This window comes from Pomacea canaliculata, linkage group LG2, assembly GCF_003073045.1.
Source record: "Pomacea canaliculata isolate SZHN2017 linkage group LG2, ASM307304v1, whole genome shotgun sequence".
In the NCBI taxonomy this organism is placed as follows: Eukaryota; Metazoa; Mollusca; class Gastropoda; order Architaenioglossa; family Ampullariidae; genus Pomacea; species Pomacea canaliculata.
In genome coordinates this window covers 20,345,490-20,364,318 of record NC_037591.1, presented here as the reverse complement: position 1 = coordinate 20,364,318, position 18,829 = coordinate 20,345,490, and the positions used below count along the sequence as shown (strand labels likewise).

At 43.8% G+C, this 18,829-nt stretch overlaps 2 protein-coding genes across 5 annotated transcripts in view; both read left to right on the top strand.

Annotated features, from left to right (window-relative positions):
* LOC112555108 overlaps positions 1-7,375 on the top strand; it is a 17,917-nt gene extending 10,542 nt beyond the window's left edge. Inside the window, exons 2-4 of the mRNA XM_025223323.1 lie at positions 2,226-2,468; positions 2,588-2,711; positions 3,712-7,375. Of these exons, the coding sequence (XP_025079108.1) occupies positions 2,226-2,468; positions 2,588-2,711; positions 3,712-4,583 (1,239 nt within the window). The 3' untranslated portion in view covers positions 4,584-7,375. The remainder of the gene's footprint in view (positions 1-2,225; positions 2,469-2,587; positions 2,712-3,711) is intronic.
* Positions 7,376-8,355: 980 nt separating this feature from the next.
* LOC112557166 (glucose transporter type 1-like) lies at positions 8,356-18,528 on the top strand. Of its 4 annotated transcripts, none has more exons than XM_025226860.1 (14): positions 8,356-8,633; positions 11,592-11,678; positions 12,429-12,524; positions 12,935-13,095; positions 13,349-13,473; positions 14,143-14,313; positions 14,768-14,875; positions 15,238-15,326; positions 15,593-15,691; positions 16,058-16,270; positions 16,684-16,759; positions 16,982-17,109; positions 17,542-17,704; positions 18,235-18,528. In XM_025226860.1, exons 1-14 carry the CDS (start codon positions 8,604-8,606, stop codon positions 18,264-18,266), a joined length of 1,578 nt encoding a protein of 525 aa, XP_025082645.1. In that variant the 5' UTR covers positions 8,356-8,603; the 3' UTR covers positions 18,267-18,528. The 4 variants fall into 4 exon arrangements, with proteins under 4 accessions (XP_025082645.1, XP_025082646.1, XP_025082647.1 ...); XM_025226861.1 differs by lacking the exon at positions 8,356-8,633 and adding an exon at positions 10,307-10,728; XM_025226862.1 differs by lacking the exon at positions 8,356-8,633 and adding an exon at positions 10,307-10,735.
* Positions 18,529-18,829: the final 301 nt, after the last annotated feature.

The following is an 18,829-nucleotide window of genomic DNA, read 5'->3' as shown; positions in this document are numbered from 1 at the left end:
ATGAACAGGTACTTACCACTCTTCGATACTCATGCATACACAAGCACATACCTACATAAACAACCACTCACAGTCATGCGATGACAGGTCCGCACGCGCTCACACAACACAGATAAACGCGTGCGCGCGCACACATCACGCTGACACAGGAAGAGTTACACACGACAGGTCTCGCCGTGCCCCATTACAAAATCTTCTGTAACACACTGTAACACGTGGCTGTACCACACTGCAAACTCTCATCACACACAGTTACAAATGGCATCGCACCGCCTCGCAAACCTAACGTCCGCCAGAAGAAGAAGTCGAATAACATCGGTTCCGGCTGACTGCACATGACAAGTCTCAAGTGCCGCCTGGGCGCCATTCTTCTGTCAAGTAAATCTGCTCCTCAGGCCATTAAGCCGAGGGCTTATGAAGATTAACTGGTATTCATGATGTCCTGACAAGGCTTCCCCAGCGCCGTCTATAGCCGTTTGTCGGAGTGGTTGACCGTGTTAGTCTCGTCCATGGCCTGCGCAGTGAGGTGTGACCGGTGTTGGATGTTGTGATGACAAGCTCGCGGATCGTAGAGTTGTCTGTCTTGAGAGCACGTTCCCTGCAAAAGCTTGGAGGTGACGGGAGGGACACCACAATGCAGCCGTCAGTTAGCAGAGCGTTTTTGTGCCTCTTGACCGGGTGGATGGCCGATGTTATGGTGGTACAAACAATACACGGGGGAAGAGGACGTTGCAAGCAGCCTGAACCCTTTTCCAACCCACCTCCCATTCCTCAACTTGGTGTACAAGTGGTGTCCCAGTATCCACAGACAACAAATAGAGTTCAAGAGGTGTCGCAGTGTCAACAGACATAGTTCAGGATCCATAATATAGGAGACATGTTGATGGCTCCCTAGCGACTGTTGGCAGAGAGCGAAAGAAAGAAAAAGATACTGTCTCACACACAGGGGTACTTTTATTGGGTTTTAAACAACTGTCATATCTTATTATCTTTACAGTACAGACACGCTGACACACCACCAAACAAATAGATACTTCTGTTCTTCGGCCGACATTTTTCTCTGCGGTGTCACTACCACTCCACTAATGAGTATCAAAGTATAACTTATTTAATATAAAATATTTAACTCGGACAATCAACAAAGGTTCTTAATCTAGAAAATGTCGACAGGTAGAGAGAGCAGAGACGTGTTCACTCTCGTGTCTGAGAAGACGTGTAAGGTGTGAAATGTGAGAGAAGTCACGAGGGAGGTTGGTGGAGGGTGCAGGGGAAGGGAGGTGAGCACGAGGGACATGGCGCTGATCACGTGGGTCGCTTTGACCGGCCGGCAAGCCTTAGTAGATTATTTCCCAGCTTTGACTGCAGCCAGTTAATTATTCACACGTTCGTCACTGTGCTAAGTCATTAGAGAGGAAGTAAATGAATAATTTAGAAACTGAATACCATTGGAAATCAGCAGCGGAGGGGAGATAGTCAATACGGAAATGCTCACCGGAACATCGAACCAAGAAGATAAACGGTTGAAGTGGCTGCTCCCTGTATATTCTCCTAGTGTTTCCGCCATTCATAGCTGTGAGTGTCAGTACAATGCAGTACAATGCAGTACAATGCAGTACAATGCAGGTATCAGTGTACCCAAGCACCGTGCAGGTAGCGGCACACCTCAGGTGGTGTTAGGTGGCGGTACGAATCCCACCTTTACTCGGGACGGATTTATGTCTGTCGACTAAAGGAATCTTCACGCCCTCACCATGATTGTCATCTATCCAAGCAACGGCTGAGTGTTGAGTCCTCATGACCCTTCCCGCCAACCCCAACGAAAGCTCATCTTGTATCACATGTCACACAACCGAACTTGACCAAACCAGAAGTAATCCAGAGAGTTTACCCGAAACCAGTCTGATTGATGATGTCATCTGTAGACAGCTGAAGGGTTATGAGCATGTCGTATATTTTAGATATTATCATAAAAGAAGATGACAAATAATGTCACAGCTGCAGTTTAAATGTTTCGTGAAAATATAAATGTTTCTCAGTTGGATTATGCGGTTTCTGATAATTGAGATGACTGGATAACTGAGAGAAACAGATTTATATTTTCATTAAACATTTTCGCGAAAGCATGTGCCAGTGTAAATGAGATATTTTGTCTATATCTATTTTTAGCACCATGACCGACCAGGACTTGGAGGAATTTTCGGTAGCCCTTGGCAACTGTTACTCAGAATGTGACCACTGGGGCTAACAACGAGAGGATGACGTCACATGAGGACAGCTCTGACCCACAGAAACTCCTCAATTCAGCCATAACCGCTGGTGACGTCACAAGAATCCTCCGCCTTCTCGACGACCAGCGCGTGGACTTGGACAGGCGAGAGGCAGTGTACGACCATCAAACGCCGCTCATGAGGATGTGCCACATGGACACTGAGGCCGAGAGTCGCAGCGCCCTCGTGCAGAAGCTGGAGGTGTGCGCCTGGAACCCCAACGTGCAGGACGCCACGGGCCGCACCCTCCTCATGCACGCCTGCATCGCCGACAACCTGGAGGCCGTCCTCATGGCCTTGGAGAACGGATGTGACGTCAGTCTCCGGGACAAGGACGTAACTCCGCGGTCGTGTACGCTATCCGACACGGCAACGAGGAGATCCTGGGACTGATTCTCCAGCAGGAAGAGTGCTCTTCCCTCTTGTCGCAAACAAACAATCTGGGTAAGTGAGTCACGTGCTGTCACCTTTCTGAATCATGATAGTACACTGAGGTGCGTGCAGGACAAGATGGAGAGTGAGCCATTCACAGACAGAAAGAAAGCAAAACATTTCACGATTGCACTAACCTATCTTTATGTTCCAGTGATCAAAATACTACATTCTTACTGAAACTTGATAAATATTAGAGTGTCACAATCAACAACTGTATTTTGACTTACAAGTATTATTATAGTGAAGGAAGTCATGGACAGTCTAATACTATATTCTATTTTAAGACGGAGTTCTGAAGATGAATGTTTCATTCACAAGTTATGCTGACAGTCGTCAATGTGTGTCAGAGTGTCGGTTACAGCTCTAATCAGTAACCCATACCTACCCTCCCATCCGTCTCACGCCAATCCCAGTCAGAGGATGTGTTCAGGGGTGTGAGTCACGCTACCACCCAGGAAGCGACAATGCACACGTCGTCTAATTAATTAACTGAACAACTCGAAGACAGTAAATATTTTAGAGACAGGGAGGGGATGATGGAGTAATGAGGGGGGAACAGTCATGCAGGGAAGAAAGACTCGGTGAAATGCGGATAAAAGAGATGCGACGAAAGGGAAAAAGATAAGAGCGACGAAGACTGCAATCTTAAACTGTAATCGTAAACTATAATCTGTACTCGTAAATTGTAACTGAACAGTGTAACTGTAAACTGTAATATGTAGCCATCCCATCAGTAGATTTTTTGCTTTTATAAAAGTTTAAAATCAGCGCCACCTTCTTTAAAAAAACAGAAACAACTCCCATCGCATTTGAGGAGCCAATAACAAGCACAGACTTCAACATCGTATGAAAAAAATTGCAGTCGACATGAAAGAAAAACAATTGTCTTATAATCCTATTCATCTGTGCACATGTTTATAAATATAAATTGAAAGAAATGAAGTTAGAATTAAATTGGTTGCCTATTAACCACCAGTTTTTGTCGAATGTGTTACTATCTTTGATTCAGGTCAGACACCTCTCGAAATAGCGCAGACTGAAGGACACGCATCCATGACATCCTGCTTGCAGTCTCTGTTTCCTCCTCAACGGTCTCCCAGCAACAGAAGGTTGACCTGGACGAGAACAGACAGCAAGCAAAAGCCACTGCTGCTGCCTCCAAAGAGAGGGAAAAAAACGCTTTCCCCTCGAATAGGACACAAGCTTCTCCCCCAGTCGCACGAAGGAGGGCAGCAATCTTTCCTCCACAAACCTACAGGATTGCACGAGGGCCGCAGTGGAGGCAACAGGTTAAAGACGGTCAACAACACGGTCCACACAGACGGTTTGCAGTCGCCACGCAGGCGGTCACAGGGCGTGACGTCAGATCCCCGACCAGCGCCATCTCACGAGCCCGACAGAGGGCTTGGCGAGGGCGTCACAGCACCGCGTGCGAACGCCGCGCGGCAAAGCTTCGTGAATCTCTTCAAGTCGGGATCCCGTCAGCAAGGGGCAGGCGACTGCGACCACCCTGGCGACGTCTTGTACAATGCCATCCACACCGACAGGCCGTTTGTGCGCAGCCGCAAAGATTCAGTTTCGCTTCCGGACCTTCGCAATTTAAAAGGAAAACTCGTGACTTCCGGTGACGTCACGCCATCTGCGAGCGAGTCATCGGCTCAGCCGGAAGCTGGAAACATTAAGGAGGACGACGAGGAAAACGAGGCTTCAGCTGAGGGTGAGTTGTACCACCACAAGACAGGGAGGAAGTCGTGTGGACTGCCGCCTATTCAAACTAACATGGCAGACGCAGAGAACAGAAAGGACAAAGGTCACCAGTACCCCCGCACTAAAAAGCAGGTCAGCAGTGACGACATTTTGCTGAGGAGTCTCATTTACTGACCTGTTCACACCAGCAAGTGGACAGACTCCAGCGGCGGCTGACCACAGATCCAGACACTCGACGTGTAGTGTGTAGCATGTAGCAGACGGATTACAACTCAGATGTAGTGGAGGTGGTTGGCCGATTCTCTCAGTGAAGACCTGAATGTACTGCGCTGAACAGATGCCACGAACTCACTGCTTACTCATGGACTGTGCCAGACAATGTCTATACGGCCTCGTGGATTCTAGTGGCTGTTACAAGTGGTTGGAGTAATGTAAGTAATGTAAGCCCTGGGCATGTCCAGACAAGTAGGAACTGAAAATGTGGATTCGTTTTTAGCGGACCATCACCTGCAGTACCTCAAGTGCTTGATTTACTAGCAACAAAGTGAAAAGGTTTCTAAGGAGTCTAACAAGTTAGAGACCATTTGAATGGTGGACTGGATTCCAGTAACCCCGGGTTAGCCCAGGGGCAGTCTTTGTCCGTCTTTTCGTCATTTCCTGCGTAACACGATACGACAGACAAAACACGAGATCACATTGTATGTCAGTGTGTTTTGAAGCCACAGATACAACAATATCATTTTTCATAAGCTATATTTACGATGAATCTGGCCTCGGACAATGCAATAATATATATATATGCATGTATATACATCAACACATTATATTGCAATAAAGGGATATATTCGGAATATGAAACAAAAAGTCAAACCTGCCAAGCGCCACTAATGCAATGATGATCACTCCAGATGATGCAATGTTCACTTTGTGTTGTGCAAAAAGTCCTTTAAAACATGGAGATGGTGGCCATAGGATGAGGGGTGCGAGAGATTTGTGTGATGGGAGAAATAATTTGAAAGGAAGGTTTGCGTATATTGTAACACTGGAACCTTTAGATATATTGATCTTCACAGGCACTTTGTTAGTTTGAAAAATGCGGATGTAAAGAAAGTATTGCTACAAGTGACGAGCGCGGTGTGATGCAAGGTGTAACTGACTGCGATGTTCAAGTCGAGAGAGCACGCAGCTCTTAGTCACCACCGGTGAGTGTCCATCAGCTGGGGAAGTTGCAGCAGGTATACAAAGTCTTTCAAAATTTATTTTTAATCAAAATAAGCAAAATATTATGAATGCATCAAAGCACCACCAATCATTTGTGCATAATATATTCCCCATGTCGTGTTGCCATGATGGACAATAGTCAACCTGACAGTCAACCTGGTTTACCTGACATTAGTGTGTTCAGGTATCAGCTGTGCTGGTGGTGTTCTCTGCTATAGTCATAGGTTTTAGTAGTTTGCTCTTATCAGTGTGTTTGTTTACTGTTGGCTGTTGTCAATGCGCTAGTTTGATCGCTATTTGAAAAACACTGCACGTCCAGCTAACAGCCATACAAGTTCACATCAGTTTACATCAGTTTACATCAGTTTCCTCGTCACCAAACGAATTGTTTGTACAACAGAGGAAAGCAGGAGCTACACTTACTTTCCTTAATAAAGCGCTCATTGAATCACAAATCATCTTTGCCCACCAGCAGTGGACAGGACTGAAATTGGTTTTGAAGATTCAATCAAGGGCAAAACAAGGGACATAAAACAGCAGTTATATAAATCTTTGATTTTTAATTTTCAAGCCGTGTCTTGTCTTAAACGAGAGTCTGTCACATACCTTTCGTGTAGCACACTTTTGTTGCTGTTACAACTTTGTTATTATTTTGTATATAAATGATGGGAATAATAAAAATATGCAAGGAAATGAGAGGCTTGGATTCATGTTTCATTACATGACCAGGACAGTCAAACAGTCACAGGCTCCCAGCACGGGGCGACACGACAGGACTCCACATCTGAGCTGTGGCAACTATTTATTACTAGGTGTCCTATTGAAGTTATATCCTACAAACAAAATCAGTTTTACAGACGTGTTTGTTAAAGAAGTTTTTTCTAAAAGTCACGAAAAACAATTTTGACAACTAATTTTTGGAAAATAATCTTTTATAATCAGAACGCCAAGCAGAAAACAGTTTTATTCAGGAACATTTAATATCATTAACAACCTGCACTTTTACAATATGAGGCTTTATAAATTTTGATTGTAATTTCAGACCCATCTCAACGTTCTATTTTCCTCGTCGACAAAATTGCTGCCACCATATTCTTCCACAGAGTGGATTGAAATTGTTTGATATTTGAGCATACTAGTGCCCTACAGCCCTAGGGAGCTCTGCATGATGGCAAGCAGCGAAAACGCTGTTTCAAAAGAGAGTTTTTATTAAAAGTGCTTTCCAAGTATCATTTCTCTCTTGATGCTGTCAGGAACCTTTCACTTGGCAGACAAAATGTCTCTCCTTCCATGGTGCGCTGCTATTCAAGCGCGAATCTGTAAAGCATACAAACATATTTTCAACACTTGTCTATCAGACAGTTCACATCAAGCATCTCTACCAGGCTACAGTAGTGTTTCCGCTCATGTACAACTCACTCCTGAGAAATAATGGTTTCTTTCAACATCCGTGTGTTCTTGTGTGTGCACGTGTGTGTGTAGTTTTTTGTTTGTTCATTTGTTTTCACGTATTTGTCTCCTTTCCCAACTGTTATTTTTTCTTTGTTATGTCGTTATATATATTATTTTGTTTACTTTTAAATTTCTCATGCCATATCACTATATTTTATTGCAAAAAGCTCATAAATCTGTCAAGTATGATACCATAGTCTTAATTCATTATTAATTCCAGATAAGCACCAAAGCGTTTATTGTCCTTCATTGTTAACATGACATTCTTATGAAATAAAAGAAGTGTTTGGCAAGTGGTGTGTTTCCTGCTTTCAATTAGCTTTGATATGGATATTAAACAGTGTTATGTACTTTTCCGTTTAACCTTTTAGTCAGTTATTGTCGCGAGATGAAACGGACAGTCACGTGAGATAGAGGATCGTAGTTTCGCTCACCATTTCGTTCCAGTCTTGTAAGGGAGACAACCGTCTAAAAATGATAAGTGATAAAGTTGTGGATGGTCTCCCCTGTACCTCCTCTGAACATTCTGGGGTTCCCCCCCCCCCCACCACCACCACCACCAAACCCTTAGGTTTAAAACGTCAATAAAACAAGAGGCATTTCGAAGTTGAAAGTGAACAAGACTGTCATTATTTTATATTTATTTCCACGGTAATCATTTTTCATGTATTTTCTTTTTTTAATTCACGTGTAAAATAAAAACATTTGTGCAGATTAGTTTTGACATTTTATGGAAAAATTTTGAGAGATAAAGGGGAACATCAAATAAATTGCATGTTTGCGACCCTTATTATTTTTACAATGTGATCAACGACCTCTTTTACCTCTTTCAAAATACGTTATCAGGATGAAATATATATATATTCCAGATTGCTTCAGTCTTTCACAGACTGATGGTATGAACACACAGACAGACACATTATCACACACATAGCTGAGATAGATATTTAAAACTTTCTGAAATGCACTCACATATACAGGGCCTTGCGGGCAGACAGACGAAGCATTTGTCTAGGGCCCCGCGTTTTTCATTAATATGGTAAATATATAAGTATATGCTTAAATTAATCCTATGCCTCGGACCCCACTGGGGCTAAGAATGGGCTTCCACATGTAGAACACGTGTTTAAAATCTCTGTCTCTCTCACACACACGGACACACAGCACTTGCTGCAACAAACACACAGGTAAGCCTGCGATCTGCTATCACCTGTCAGTTTAGTAGGTCAGATATCATGCATGGTGTGTACATACGTACATGATGTGTAGATACCTGCATGGTGTGTACATCCGTCGTGACGAGCAACAAGTTGACTCGCAGATTCAGCTGAGACACAAACACAATTATGAGAGGCGCATTGTGACTCTGTCCACGTGACTCGTGCGAGAGGTCGTGACGGGCTCCAACAGTGAAAAGTTTACGAGCGGCGACAGGGAATACGAAATGCAGCAGATGCCACTCAGCCCACAGCAGCAGGGAGGAGACAGCAGCCTGTGTGTAGAGGCCACACCAGTGTCAACATGACCACCAGAGACATGGAGGTCACCACAGTGAGTATACTGTCTGTCATCAACTGTCAGCGTTAGTCGGAGCTTGTACGTGATGCCAACAACCAGAGGTCAGAGTGCGCCCTAGTTAGCACGTCACGGGCTGTCAACACTCACATATGTTGGCAGTTGGGAAGAAGTAAGAAACAGGATTTGACTAGAGGCTTGCATTAACAAAATTCATGCTTTAATAGATAACATCGGTTTCTCCTCTTTCTCTCTCTCTCACCATAACGCTGCCTCTCTCGCTTCTTAGACACACACATACTCGGTCAACAGTCATTTCGCCCCACAGTCAACCCACAGTCAATTCGTCAGTTCGTCCAGCTATGTCCATTTCGTACCAGTTAAGATCATTTTGTCCCAAGAACGAAAGTCGAATGTTCCCAGTGCCAAGACTGTCAACATGTTGTTGCAAGTGTCGACTCGGGCAGGGACTGGGCTGAAGGTGCTGAGTCACGGGATCCATTTCCCGTCCGCCTCTCTCTCTCTCCACATCAGTACAGACAGAATTAGGTTTTGTCTTGATTAGCTTCTCTGCCATAGGTACCAGCGTATCACAGCCAAATGGTGGATCATCCAAGTGGACATTATCATTAATCGATTAATCATCTTTAATCACTTGTACAAGCTGACAGGGAAATAGTTATTTTCACAATATAAATTACTACTGAGATGTTACACGTACGTGTCTACAAAATAACTCTTGCATAACAATTTCAGTTATCCGAAGAATGTAAACTTTGAACGTGTGTTCAAATCTCTTTAACTACTGTAGACGAAGCTTTCTATTGTGTCTCTCAGTACTTGGCCGACTTTCTGGCTTATCTAACCGAATTTAGTTTCTCACTTTGCGAATAATTTGTTGTTGAAAAGTTGTGCGTTTTCGAAAGATTTTCTCATTTACACTTATAACCTTAACCTTTACGCTCTACAACGACCATAATAACAAAACTGTGAGCAGCTGACTGGATGCTGAGAGAGATACACACAGAGACAAAGAGAAACACAGAGAGAGGGAAGGGTAGTGAGAGAAAGATAGGGTGAGAACTGTGCCTGTAGACAACATGGACAGAGACATATATTTAAGAAGTCTGGGTCAATAACTGTGCAAAACATGAGTCCTCCGTGTATCTTGTGACATCCACTCTCATTGGAGTGTAGTGCACTGTGATATGAGAGCCACACATAGTGGAACGACCGAGGCATTCTTTGAAGTGCGTGTCTGTGTGTGTTGGGGGGTGGGATATCTTTCGTTCACACTCGATAATTACCACTTCACTAGTGAACATCAAATGCATTTTGAAGAGTCATTATGGCTCCATAAACGATGTATCGTTTTCTATATCGTGTTCTATATGTGGAAGCCCGTTCTTAGCACCAGTGGGGTCCGAGGCATAGGGATTAATTTGAGCATATATATCCGTCCCTCTAATTTAGCACACACACACACACACAAACATACACAAACACACATTTCTTTTCTTAGTTCCATGAGCTGAGAAAGTGAGAGAAAAAAAGGATTGTGTGCAGTGAATGATATTGTAAAAGCAAACAATAAGAAACTAGAATTATCATGATCTTGAAGGCGCGTCACATCCTATCTCTTCTAAGACGTCGGTAACCATGACGACAGTCAACATCTCGCAAACACCGCCTCCAGCAGGAGGAGGGAAGCCAACTGTTGTGTGTTCTGTGGTTTTGTGACACCGGGGGCCAGTCATACTTATGGTGATTTAGAATATAACAAGGGGAGAACCTGAATAACTAAAGTTATGCGATCTGCGGCACACTTGTGGTGGCGGCGCTGCTGTTCCTCTGCTTGTGCAGACAGGAGTGTGATGCAAATATCGTCGACAGCAGTAATGAACTGACTTAAAACATGGACCCCACTCTGTCCTCGCCCCGCTGCTTGTCACGTGTCCTGAGTGACCCCAAAGTCTCTTCTCACTGGAGCCTTCTACTTCTACTGTCACTAACCCTCCCATGCAGAGCTGCTGGGGTACCCGGCCACCCGGGACTGAGGGACGAGGTGCCAACAACTGCGGCATCGTCTGAGCCTGCCAACTCTCACATTCTTCCTTCAACATAAAGGCCTGCAAGTTGTATGATTTATCATCTTTCTTTCTTTTTCTTTCTTCACGTACACTTGCTTTACCGGTCATGGCAGTCCTTCACTTTGTGACCGTTGTCGCTTGCTGCAGCGGTTGGTGTACATTTAGTCTAACAAGTTGTGCACTACACTTGCTTGAAATATTTGCAAGAAAATCCTTTTCTGACTTATTTTTGAAGCCGTGATTAATGTTTTAAAATATATTTCTGCCTCTCGCAATTCACACTATGGTTTGGTTTCATGTAAGCAACGATCTATTTAATGGTTCTGAACATAAGGTGTGCTGTTGTTCTCATTTTGTTTACTGCTGTGCTCAGAAGACAGAAGGAGGACAGCAACGATCTACGTAAGGGTTTTAACATAAGCTGTGTTGTTGTTCTGATTGTTGACTGTTGTGCTCAGAGAGGAGGAGGACAGGCGTCCCGGGACTTGTTTGACAAGAGCGTGTTAACTGAATATTTCCTGTTTACGTAGAAAGCTCGGAGAGAGTTGACAGTGTCAGCTGAGAGGTGTCACAGACAGTGTCAAGTGACAGGTGTCTGTGGCAAAACATCTTGACACCTGACTATTAAACAATAAGTGTTAGCCCCTTTCTATGATGGCATTGTCATCTGGCTAATGGACGTCGATGCAAGTGATTTTGATAAGGAAGGAATTATTGTTCAGAAAATTAGTTTTGTCTTAACAATATTTAGACAATATTTCTATATTTCCGGTTAAATAATTGTTGGCCTTACAACAAACCCACTTTTTAATTTCGTGTTTATCCAAGTTAAACGAACTTCATATCATGAAATCATCCATCAGATATTTGCGTTGGACCAACATATGAATAATTACTTGTGCAGAAATACCAGAGCATATCCAGTGAAAAGACCAACTTCCATGACATGGAGTCCAAGACCTTGCAAGCGACCATCGTACCATCGCGAGGGGTGAGTTCTGCTCAGTGTTCTCATCACACTTGGCCACTTGAGGCACACGCTCGTGCCTAGGAAAACTGCTGTGCTTTCCAGATGTTAATCTACATTCAATAAAATGTCAGGATTTAACGAGACTAACAGATGCCATGTCATGACTCTAACAAGGCTGCCATTTCCATACTGCGATATGGCCACAGAATGTTTAGCCAGTGTGCAGCGAAACAATGGAACTCTCTCCCTTTCCACATCCGCCACTTACCCACCATTGAATTTTTTAAAACAATTAAAACTCATTTACTTCTTCCTTAACTATTACTCCTAACAACCTTTCCCCTAATGTTAGTCGTTTTATTTATTTTTGTTGTCCACATTATCCCTCCCTCCTTTTCCGCGTATGGAAACTTCCCTGTTCGTCTTCCTTGTGCACAGTCACGACACTCTCAGTCCTTGCCACTTGGTTTCTCTTTGCGTTTTCTGTATTTGTTTTCTTATTCATCCTCGATACTATTGTTTATTCTTCTGTAGCTCATGCTATTTGTTTGTTTCGTTCTCTCCCTCATATGCTGTCCATGTCTCGTTCTTGTTGTTAAAGCTCTAGGAACATGCTCCTTAGGAGTGTGAGTATGCGATATACAAATTATTACTATATTTATTAATATATGAGGCGTGATATATCAGCAGGTGATTGTGTCGTGTCATGTCACAGCGAGTGATTGTGTCGTGTCATGTCACAGCGAGTGATTGTGTCGTGTCATGTTACAGCGGGTGACTGGACGGCTCATGCTGGCCGTACTCTATGCTGTCATGGGATCCTTGTGCTTCGGGTACAACACGGGTGTCATCAACGTCCCAGAGAAGGTGAGATGGGACTCCCAGGGTTTTTATCATGTTGATGATCCTGCCTGCTGCTGACTTCTTATTACTTTATCATTTCTTCCTCTTACAATAAACATCGGTCTGTGTGCACCACAGTTGTCACAAAGGAAGTGAGGAACTGGAAACTGAATAACCCAACACGCATCTCTTCTATTCCATCGTCATGGTATCTGATCTCGAGGGTAAACTTAATCCTGATTCACAAGGATGTTCATAGCTTTCCGTCTGTAGATAGAGAATGTCGATAGCTTTCAGTCTCTAGATACAAGGATCCAAAAGAAGCCTGTAAACCATGTGAGAAAACTGAGTAAACCCTGAGGCAAGTCCCTCAGCGCACACGAGTTGCCGCAAAGTATGATGGGATATCATCTATAAGTTTGCTCCTTTTTCAGAACATCAAGGACTTCGTGAACAAGACAGACTGGGACAGGTCGGGGTCACCAGCATCATCTGACCGTGTGACCTGTCTGTACGCCCTCATTGTGGCCATTTTTGCTGTGGGTGGTTGTGTTGGCGGGATCCTGGCTGGAGCCTGGTCCAATTTTTTCGGCCGGTCAGTTGAACTCTCTCTGTGACTGGTTGATACAACTTTACAACTGTTTCCTTTTTACTGAGGATTGCAACGAGAGCGAATAAGCATTTAGAGGATCGAATCCTCCCCCCAAGACACACAGTCTCTCTGTCTTTACCTCACATGCACACTCACACGTTCATACTTACAAACACACTTGTTTACTTGTTTGCTTGCACGAGGGCGTGTAGTGTGCCTGTAATAGAATAGAACTGTCGTGTGACTGTTGTTGCAGGAAACACGGGATGGCGATCAGCGCTGTGGTTGGAGTGGTGGGGGCGGCTCTGATGTATTTCAGCAAACAAGCCGCGGCGTACGAAATGATCATTGTCGGCAGACTCGTCATCGGCTTTTCGTCAGGTGCGCAGCTCACTGTCACATTGGCTTGACCACAGTAAAGACAAGACGACAGGGACGAGTACAAGAAGCAGCTGATAATTGTATAGCGAGACATACGGCGGTACACATAGGTAGTGTCAACACGAGTAGCAAGCTGTAGTTGTGGACAAGAAAGTAATCAGTGACAACAGAAGTGATCAGCTATCAAACTTTAAAAAAAGCAACGCAAAATTAACTGGATTTTTAGACGCAGTAAGCTTGTTAGCAAGATAAGTACTTAATATTTTGCTGTACCTCAGAAGTACGAATAACATTCAGAGACACGTCCCTTCCCACGTCCAGCGCATTCTCTTCATACTTCCTACCTACTTCCCTCCCTTTGGTGTCACTGTGTCAGTGTGTCACTGCGGCCACCATGCCAAGACGGAGGACAGATAACTATCTTTAAACCGATATTGTGTTCCATATCTCTGTCATTGCGTAACAGGCCTGTACTCAAACGACCCCAGTGCACTTATCTCGGTGTCGATGCTGTGTCACTGATGTTTACACAGCTGTACACGTGACAGACCGCCATATGTACATACGTTGGTGTTTACACTGTGCCACTGATGACACAATGACATTAGCAGACCTGTCACACGGAACATATGTACAAACGTTGGTGTCTATATGTATTGTTGCTGCCAGGCCTGTACACCGGACTCACCCCCATGTACCTGTCGGAAGTCAGTTCGCTGCACATCCGGGGAGCGCTGGGCGTCCTCCATCAGCTGGGAGTTGTGTGCGGCATCCTGCTCTCACAGATTCTGGGCTTTCCTGAAATCCTGGGCACTGACGACTACTGGGAAATCCTGCTGGGTGAGGGTCACGTGTCAGTGGAGGACACAAGCACAAATTATTTACACACTACTTACTTTTACTCCTTCCTTTGTCCATTTTATGGCAACGTTTAGTAACTAACAAACATACAAAGCATGAGTCTACATATATATATATATCAATATTTGCATTGGTAAGAATGTAGGTCTTTACTCTTTAAACAAATACTAACATCATTTAAAATGTAACATCTACTTTGAATGACAATACTGCTTTAAAGTGTGTATAACTACTATTCAAATATATTTCATTGGGTACTTACAGTGTACATGCCGCTACCTGAGCAAAGATAAGTGCGTGCGTGCGCGTGTGTATACGTCTCGTGCGTATATACGTCATATGTTTATTTGTTCACACTCAGCACGTGCGTGTGTATAGATATGTGTGTCTTTGTCTGTTTGTTGATGTGCGTGTGTGTGTTTACTTGGCTCAGGTCTGACGATAGTACCGTGCGTTGTTCAACTGCTGCTGCTGCCCGTGTGCCCGGAGAGCCCGCGTTTTCTTCTCATCGCCAAGGAACAGGAGGAGGAGGCGCGGAGAGGTAACAGTTGCTCTGAACGAGTCTGTTGACTGCATCGCTTGACAAAACATTCCTACCTGGTGAAGTGGAGTGTGTCAAGGCCAGTTTTCCCACTCCCCCCTAAACAACCCGGTCACTGCTTCTCGCATTGGTGACACTGATTATATTTGAAAACATTAGGTGTGTGTGTTTATATATAGAAAGAGAAAGAAACTATTATATTCACTTGTGATCTTTTGTGTACTGACCCTTGATATCAAAGATACAAGTGTGTTGTAATCGAATATGTTGTTACTGCGTATATATATAATATGGATATTGGCATTGTTAAAAGGGGAAACAAGATTCCTGGAGGTATAAATTGTGTGTCACGTCTGTGACAGTTCTCCGGATGTTGCGAGGTACAGATGTCATTGACGACGACATCCAAGAGATGAAAGCAGAAGCTTGTCATACGGCATCGGAACCGAAGGTACTGTGGACAGAATGGATGTGTGTCTGACAAATCCTTGTGTGTCCTGAACGGAATTAATACAGAGTGGCTTGATAGAGCTTGATACAGAATGATAGAGAGAAGTGAGACCTCAAGACATGGACTTTACAAGGTAGCTAACCAACTTGGTTCAAGACAGCATCCCAGTTTTTACATAAAACATGTACCTACAAGAACTTATGTTTTAACTTCAGTAACATACTAAACAAGTTCACCTGACAAAGTTTTCCAAATGTCGTCTGCAGATACGCCTTCAAGACTTCGTCAGCAAGAAGAGTCTGCGCACGCCACTCATCATTAGCATCGTCATGCAACTGTCGCAGCAACTGTCTGGTATCAACGGGGTGGGTCACTCACTGACTGGGTGGCTGTGCCATTTAGTTTTGAAACTTATCTTCAAACGTTTCCTTCTGATTAAGAATAATTTAACAGGAATATAACCTGACATTAAAGTACAAAGGAATGCAGAATGTCATAGACGTGCCGATGATTTAATGATTAACTAATGATCCGAGACAGCATCAGTGGAAGCAAATGTCGAAACATTCAATTGTCTGTGAAGTAAATAAAATGATTGACTGCCCTAGCTCGCAGGTAAGCACCAGGACACCCCGAATACCTGTACCATGCTGTCGGTCTAGAGATTTAACATACCTCAACCTCACCACCCGTACTGACAGTCACGCTCGCTGCCTCGTTCTCGTCTTCAGATCTTCTACTACTCCTCCAGCCTCTTCAAAGGCGCCGGTCTGGAGGAGGACACGGCCATTCATGCCACTAGCGGAGTGGGCGCGGTCATGGTTTCCATGACACTGGTGACGATTCCTTTGATGGACAGGCTGGGCAGGCGAACGCTGCACATGGTGGGTCTCGGCGGTATGTTCCTGTTTAGCATCCTCATCACCCTCACCTTGGCACTGAAGGTAAGCCACCTGCAGGATCAGATATTGTTTTAGCACTGGCTTGTGTAGATATGAATCGATGTAAGTTTTTTAACTAGTTATGTGGGAAAAACATTGACACTCCGTGTAGCAAAGACTTTAACAGGTCATGTTTGCCATTTCTTATATTATGCAGCAAAGGACACAACTTGCTAACCGTCAAAAAATAACGAGTGTCGTGACTAACCGACAGGAGCTACCGAGTTCGTTGGGGATTTTCTTTTCTCTCTTTATTTTTTTTTTGTGTGATTCGCTGTCTCCTAACATAGTCAGCTCAGTAGGACAGAGCTCAGTTGACCAAACTAATAACAAAATGTAAAAGACATGAGCTGCCTTGTTGATACGTCTAGATTGCCTCCTCCTCTATTGTCATTCACGACTGGGTTGACTTTCAGGATGAAGTGGAAGGATTCAAGATAGGCAGTATCGTTGTGTCACTCATCTTCGTTGTCTTCTTTGCACTGGGACCTGGTAAGTCCACCGTGTTTCCTAATCCACGGTCTTGCAAACGTTGACAACATTTAAAGGACAATAGGATCCAATGTACCAAGGTTACAGACTAAATGTAAAGCCTGTGATATTGAAGACGAGTTTCACTGCATTCTAGTATGTGATTACTTCAAGAATGAAAGAAAAAGATGAATTGCCACACGCACTGACCAGCTGACACACACACGTGACTCCTATGTCCAGGCTCCATTCCATGGCTGATAGTGGCCGAGCTCTTCGCACAGGGCCCGCGATCAGTGGCGATCAGTGTGTCCGTGCTGGTCAACTGGGTGGCCAACTTCATCGTGGGCTACTCTTTCCCTTTCATTCAGGTCAAAAGTTCTTTTGCTAATCATCTTACCTTCTAGTTTGCTAGCGCTGATCAAAGAATATTACTTTATCGTAAGATGGCGATTGAGGAAAGCAACACTTATATCGCTTTAAATATTATTCTTCATTTCATTAGAAAAGTAAAATTTGATCTGTATTATCATTTACTCATAGCTATTCCTTTTGTCCACATTCAAGTACTTTAATTAGTTTGGTCGAACATGCAACATTTACCTTTGCAACAGTTTATAACTCAACAGTCATCTCTTTTACGCTCGTGTGTCTCGGTAAAAGTAACTGAGTGGCTGACAAACTGACTCCCGCTTCCATTTTAACAGTCGACGAGTGCGTCCTGCGGAAATATCCTGTTTACAATGCCGGCATGTTTTAGACTGTTTAATGTTCACACGGCGATCCTCATTTTGTTTCCACAGAAAGGACTTGGTGACTATACTTTCCTGCCCTTCACGGTCTTTCTTCTGCTCTTCGCCATTTTCACGTTCGTGTACCTTCCTGAAACCAAAGGGCGTACGATCGAAGACATCACCATGGTCTGGCGGGCCAAGGAAGACAAATCTGCTCCGCCATTCAAGGAAGGTAATTACTTCGTCTCATACGAAACAACGACTGGTCAGTTCCATCCTAGTAGTTAATCAAAGATGGAATTATGAATGTGTACAGCATTAATGTGAACTAATGTTAATGTAATGTTACTACTTTTGCTGTATTGAAGCTTTTAAATAGTTTCCTCCAAATAATCTTTTACAGAAAGCGAAAGTTAACGAAAATAATCAACGAATAGGGTTCTCATACAATTTTCAGCTTACAGGAAGATTTAGTAAATCAGGTGAGTAGCGATTTGTTAACACAAATGATTCCCAAAATGTGCTGGAATATACTCATATGCCGTGAACAATTCATTTTGTAGTGGGGTGTGCCGTGTGTCATCATGTCGTTATTGACAGTTTGGGATTCACTGACGCCCAGGCTATGTCAGGGCTGTGAGACTGTGTCACAAACATGTCACAGTGTCAGTCGCTGTGGCAGAATTCCTTATAAGAACCCAGTAGATGTATGAGAGCTATGCCACTGTGTCTGTGCTTTGTCACTGTGTCAAACTGTTTCAGATGAAAATAAAGCAGCTGCATCCAGGCTCTGATGTCAACAACGTCAACGAGACATGCAGCAGCTGCACATCGCCACCACTTGCTGATGTCCATCTTGGTCAGCTGTCCTCCAGTGTTCTGCTGCCATGTGCTCCGTTAAAAACTCAAACAAGTCCGCGTGGAAAGACGATGCAACAGGGTAGAGCGGGGAATGGTGAAAGTCCCCACTGAACTGCTCCATTAAATTCCAATTTCTTTTTAACAATTCGTGATGTAAAGTATTTCTGTGTAGATTAAAAACGATCTAAAAGGTTCCACTAGCATTACAGTTTGTGTGTTTGTGAATATAATCATGCGCGTACACTTGTGCCAATATGTGAGACCTTAGGAAATATTTGGAAGAAATCGATCTATAATTCTAATCACCTATTCATCTGTCTTTCACAGACTAAAGGATTATTGTAGATGCATTACGAGAAAATTTTGTTGTCTTTGTGAACAGTATAAATGTAGAGGAAGATTGATAAGCCACTAGATGGGCAGACATGTCGACACACATCTAGAGAAGCAGAGAACACATAGGTAGACTATACGGGCAGAAACACATCCACATCCA

Coding starts and splice junctions, on each gene's coding strand:
- LOC112557166 (XM_025226860.1), top strand. CDS start 8,604: ATGACCACCAGAGACATGGAGGTCACCACA. Junction 14,314..14,767: donor CTACTGGGAAATCCTGCTGG/GTGAGGGTCACG, acceptor TACTTGGCTCAG/GTCTGACGATAGTACCGTGC. Junction 16,760..16,981: donor CTTCTTTGCACTGGGACCTG/GTAAGTCCACCG, acceptor TCCTATGTCCAG/GCTCCATTCCATGGCTGATA.